This window comes from Gekko japonicus, unplaced genomic scaffold (assembly GCF_001447785.1).
Source record: "Gekko japonicus isolate JY-2015 unplaced genomic scaffold, Gekko_japonicus_V1.1 scaffold1548, whole genome shotgun sequence".
Taxonomy (NCBI): domain Eukaryota; kingdom Metazoa; phylum Chordata; class Lepidosauria; order Squamata; family Gekkonidae; genus Gekko; species Gekko japonicus.
Genome location: NW_015170328.1, coordinates 97260 through 103181, shown reverse-complemented (window position 1 = coordinate 103181; position 5922 = coordinate 97260). Strand labels below are relative to the sequence as shown.

The window sequence follows — 5922 nt, the reverse complement described above, 5'->3', positions numbered from 1 at the left end:
AGGGAGATTAATAAATCTTAAGAGAGAGCCAGTTTGCTGTAGTGGTTAAGAGCGGCAGACTCTAATTTGGGAGAACTGCCTTTGATTCCCCACCCCTCCACACGCAGTTGCTGGTGTCACCTTGGCTCAGTCACAAGTTCTCTCAGAGCTGTTCTCTCAAGAGCAGTTCTGTCAGAGCCCTCTCAGCCCCACGTGCCTCACAGGGTGTCTGTTGTGGGGAGAGGAAGGGAAAGGAGTTTGTAAACCACTCTGAGACTCCAAGTGAAGGGAGGGATATAAAACAATCTCATAGTAATAATAGTAATAGTAATAATAATCACTAACACCACCACCAGGATATGTTTGGTTTCCTAATATGAAAGAGAGCGATGGGAAGGGCAGGAACAGCCATTAGAGAGGCCTCGTGCAACCCACTTTGGGGTCCCGACCCACAGGCTGGGAAACACCGGCCCAGGTCACCGCCAAGGGCTCTTTTTGTAGCAGGTACTCATTTGCATATTAAGCGACACCCCCCTAATGTAGCCAATCCTCCAAGAGCTTACAGTAGCTCCTGTAAGTTTTTTTCGCTCTTCTGACTCTGCAACGTGTCGAGCTCCTGAGCGCTGGCGCGGCTCATGGACATGGTGGAGTTGGTGAGGCGGGTGGTGCGGCGCTTGGCGCGGCGTGGGCAGCACGAGGTGCCGAGGATCCCCCTGCCGCTGCTCCCTTGCTGGGAGGAGAGGGAGGTGCTGCGGCTGGTGCGGTAGCCGAGGGGGTCCGACAGGCAGAACTCGCTGTAGTTGCGTTCGTCGGCAAACTCGTGACTCTGCGGGTAGGGGGAACATCGGGGTGGGGAGGAGAAAAGGGATGATGCGTGAGTGGCAAAGGAGACGCACATGGACACCTGAAGCTGCCGGCACTCCAGACGCACATACGCCCGTTCTGACCAGCAGTCTGGGTTCTAAGGCAGATGTCTCCGGCATCACCCAGTCCTTTAAACCGAAGGAGCTGCGGTGGCTCAAGTGGTTAAGACGCTGAACTGCAGGCTGTGGAAGGTCGGTAGTTCAGCGGTTCGAGACCCGAGTGCGCCGCGTGACGGAGTGAGCTCCCGTCTCTAGCTCCAGCTCCTGCCAACCTAGCAGTTCGAAAGCAAGAAATTGCAAGTAGATCAATAGGTACCACTTCGGTGGGAAGGTAACAGCGTTCTGTGCGCCTTGGTGTTTAGTCATGCTGGCCACATGACCATGGAAACGTCTTTGGACAGCGCTGGCTCTTCGGCTTTGAAATGGAGATGAGCACCGCAACCCTAGAGTCGGATTCGACTGGCTTTCGAGCAAGGGAACCTTTACCTTTTTACTACTGCTTTACACAGGGAGCGATAAAAGTGTGGAATTCGCTGCCAGAGGATGTAGCGATGGCCACAGGAATAAACAGCTTTAAAAGGGGATCAGATAGATTCCTGGACGAGAGGTCTATCAGTGGCTACTTGCCATGGTGAGTGGAGGGAACTTCCCTGTTCAGAGGCAGTGGCATCAGAGAACACCCATCTGCACTGCGGCTAGGTATATTTTCTGATGTTACCTGAGGGCAGTGTCAGATTTGGGGGGCGGAGGGTGTCAGAAAGCAGTGCATACACACAGCAAAACCAATGGGCTCTAATCCTAACCACTATGTTGTGTTCGCATGTTCACACGTGGGCATCAAGAACGTTAGAACATGTTAACAAATTAACAAATGGCTCCCATTTCTAGAGGCATCATTTCTACCGAATCCGACCTCGAGATCCCAAATTCCACAACGTTTTTACGGAATAGTAAATTATATGTAACCAGGGGTCATTTCCTGCAGGAGCGCACAGGAGCGGAGCTCTGGAAGTAAAGAGCCCAGGGGGCGGGCACATGCAACAAGCCCCGCCCCCTGCTCCCAGCAGCCCTCAGTCAGAGCAAGAAGCAGCCAGGTAAGCTGCAGAGCCCCCCCAGCCCCAGCCCCCCTGATCCAAAACAGTCCAGTGGCACCTTTAAGACCAAGTTTTATTCAGGTACAAGCTCTCCCTCCTCTGCAAGGACAGATCTGCACGTCCCCCCCCCAATAGCTAGCAATCCAAAACAGTCCAGTGGAGCCTGAGCAGTGGGTGTTGCCTTCTGACACACTTCCGTTGATGTCAGGGGGTGTGGCATATGCAAATAAGTTATACTAATAAGTTATGCTAATGAGCTCCTGTACCTCTTTTTCTACAAAATGACCCCTGTTAATGTAACAATATATGTAGTTTTAAGAACAGTCTGGAAGATTTCTATGGCATAACACCGATCTATGCTGCTGTTCTCGCATGTAACCTTTTGAATTTTGAGCCGCCAAGCCTAGTGATTTTTCTCACAAGAGCTGTTGTGTATGCTTCATGACTTACATCAATTTTGTTGCTATGTTATAGGCTGAAATGGCTGTTGTCATATAAAACTTTAATTTAAAAAATATTTTCAAAAAAAGAATGCTAGAAAGAAAGAAAATGTTCTCTGAGATTGAGGTGGGAATGAATTTTTTTTTTAATTACAGATAGGGGAAGGTCGGTCCAGGCAGGTGGAGTGACAACCTATAATGTGTGGGTCAAGAGAGTGGCTGTTGAACATGGGGAAGGTGTACAGCCAAGGGAAGTCAGGCTCTGGATGGAAAGGGGAAATGCACCGCAGTAGACTACACTAGTTATGGAACACTTGGTGGTCTTAAGAGCCAGTTTGGTGTCGTGGTTCAGTGCGCGGACTCTAATCTGGAAGAACCGGGTTTGATTCCCCACTCCTCCACTTGCACCTGCTGGATGACCTTGGGCAAGCCATAATTCTCTCAGAGCTGTTCTCTCAGGAGCAGTTTCTGTCAGAGCTCTCTCAGCCCCACCTCCCTCACAGGGTGTCTGTTGTGGGGGAGGGGGAGGGAAAGGAGCTTGTAAATCACTCTGGGACACCTTCTGGTAGTGAAGAGCGGGGTATAAATCCAATCTCCTCCTCCTCTTCTTCTTCTTCTACTTAAGTGTATGTGCGGACACGGGAAAGAAAGCCTCAAAGTTTCAAAGACCTTTGTGGAAAAGCAGGAACGCCCACTTGTTGGCAACCAATTATCTTGAATTTAGTGTGATTACAAAGTTACCTCAGTTCAGGGGTCATTTCGTAGAAGAAGAGGCACAGGAACTCATTAGCATACCTCTAGCATAACTTATTTGCATATGCCACACCCCCTGACATCACCGGAAGTGTGTCAGAAGGCAATACCCACCACTCAGGCTCCACTGGACTGTTTTGGATTGCTAGCTATGGGCGGGGACATGCAGATCTGCCTTCACAGAGGAAGGAGAGCTTGTACATGAATAAACCTTGGTCTTAAAGGTGCCACTGGACTGTTTTAGATTGCTAGTTATGGGGGGGGGGACACGCAGATCTGCCCTCACAGAGGAGGGAGAGCTTGTACCTGAACAAGACTTGGTCTTAAAGGTGCTACTGGACTGTTTGGATTGCTAGCTATGGGGGGGGGGGACACGCAGATCTGCCCTCAAAGAGAAGGAAGAGCTTGTACCTGAAAGCGGGCCGGGGGGGCTATGCAACTTACCTGGCTGCTTCTTGTTCCTCGTGGCCCAACTGAGGGCTGCTTTGGACAGGGGGTGGGGCTTGTTGCATGTGCCTGCCCCCTGGGCTCCTTCCTGCCAGAGCTCCGCTCTTGTACGCTCCCGCAGAAATGACCCCTGCCTCAGTTATTATCATCTGTTCACCTCATACATTCTGCCCCTGATTCCACCTCTCCTTTCCCCCCTCCAAGTTAAGTAACATATTCAGTTTATTTCTGAAATTTCAAAAGCCTCTCGTGTGCCATATTGAAGTAGAACAGAAGCGGGTGATTTTGTCTCTTCCCTCAAGTCCCTGGGCTGGGCCAGCATCAAAATATATAATAACGTAAAAGGGTGGGACAGCCATAGACCAACAAAAAAGAAGAAAATAGATATAGGGGCTGCTCAGCAAGAAAGAAGAAACAAAGGGGAAAATCCTGTGTGTGAGGGGGGGAAGAGGGTGAGATCGCCATATGGTGATATTCGTGAAAAACAATCCCCCCCCCAAAAAAAAAGCTGTCTGAAAAAAATATGTTGCAGGAAACACAGGAAATCAATGAATTGGGAAGAATGTTGTTTGGATCAGGGGATGGTAGTCTGGCTGCAGAGCTGTATGTGACTTGGTCTGGAACCATCTTGGCCCAGATGTTGGCTTTGTTTTATTGTCTAGCCCAGGGGTCCGTTGGGCACCATGGCGCCTACCAATACCTTTCTTGGGGCCTGCCCGGAGTTTTTAAAAAGTATGCGGGGCCAGGTGTGGCTTTTGCCCAGTAGGGCTTATGGTTGGCCACACTGAAGATCTGATTGGTTATGCAGATCTTTAAAAAACCTTTGCTTCGGCAGCAGCTGCCACTACAGCACAAGGATCTTCACTGCATGGGTGAAGATAAGCTGTACGCAGGCAAGACAAGACTTTTAAACAACATGTTCATTTCAAATGGCATGGTGTTAAGCAGAGCACCTGCCTGAAATGTTGAAGAGCTACTATGCATAACCTCACTTCCTGATGTTCTGTGGTTGGCTCCGCCTCCTCCGGCAGCCATTTTATAGGTGTGCCCACCATCCTCTGTCAGAACTCCAATGGTGCTCGCAGGTTCTGAATGGTGCTCGCAGGTTCTGAATGGCTGGGGACCCCTGGCCTAGCAAGTCCTGTATAGGTAGCAAATTCCGTTGTGCATCCACAAGCCCTTCCCAGAGATCAGACCCCTCCTGTCCACATTGCCTCGAACACGGCCCCTCCTCCAGTTCACACCATGTCCCACTACTCACAGTGGTTTTCTCCAGGCAGTGCAAGAGATGATGGTGCTGCTTTTCGAAGGCCGATCGATTGCGCACGACCAAAGCGTGAGCCTCAGGGTCTCTGTCCTGTGGGAGAGAAAGACCTGCATGAAGACGGCTCGGAACAGGCAGGCTGTTGCTGCCCTCAGGAGCTCCAGCTTGAACACCTACCTATCTGCCATCACATGAGGGTTGTGACATTCTCTGGGTAGGTTAGCAAAATCTTTGTGGATTGGCAGTGCGTGTACATTTGGGCCAATGGCATGAATGTCATAAGATTTCCTTGGTAATTTAGCGAGAACGTGTGAAATCTTTGTGGATTGGCAGTGCATGTACATTTTGGCTAATGGCATGAATGTCATAAGATTTCCTTGGTAATTTAGCGAGAACGTGTGAAATCTTTGTGGATTGGCAGTGCATGTACATTTGGGCTAATGGCATGAATGTCATGACATTTCCTAGGTAAGTTAGCGAGAGCACATGAAATCTTTGTAGACTGGCTGTGTACATTTCGGCTAATGGAATGAATGTCATAACATTTCCTTGGTAATTTAGCGAGAACATGTGAAATCTTTGTGGATTGGCAGTGCATGTACATTTCGGCTAATGGCATGAATGTCGTGACATTCCGTGGGTAGGTTAGCGAGAGCATGCGAAATCTTTGTGGATTGGCAGTGCATGTACGTTTGGGCTAATGGCATGAATGTCGTGACATTTCCTAGGTAAGTTAGCGAGAGCACATGAAATCTTTGCAGACTGGCTGTTTGTGTACATTTCGGCGAATGGCATGAATGTCGTGACATTCCTGGGTAGGTTTGCAAGAGCTCGTGAAACCTTTGTGGCTTGGCAGCACGTGCACGTTTGGGCGAAGGGCAGAGCCTAACTCCATCCTCTGATAATTGTGGTAAAGCTGAGTTAGGACTGCTAGATCCGAGTCCATGAGCACCTGAGAGACCAATGAGATTTCCGGCTTTCAAGAGTCAAAACTCCCTTAGTCAGAAACAAGTAGGAATGGAGATTTCTAAAAGTACAAAATTTATTAGGGTGTAACACATATTAAAATATATTCGGGTTAA

The 5922-nt window shown here is 49.3% G+C and overlaps 1 protein-coding gene across 1 annotated transcript in view; it reads right to left on the bottom strand.

Annotated features, from left to right (window-relative positions):
• Nucleotides 1-538: 538 nt before the first annotated feature.
• KCND1 (potassium channel, voltage gated Shal related subfamily D, member 1) overlaps nt 539-5922 on the bottom strand; it is a 93189-nt gene continuing 87805 nt past the window's right edge. Inside the window, exons 4-5 of the mRNA XM_015418111.1 lie at nt 4838-4933; nt 539-805 (exon numbers count right to left, since the gene is read on the bottom strand). Of these exons, the coding sequence (XP_015273597.1) occupies nt 539-805; nt 4838-4933 (363 nt within the window). The remainder of the gene's footprint in view (nt 806-4837; nt 4934-5922) is intronic.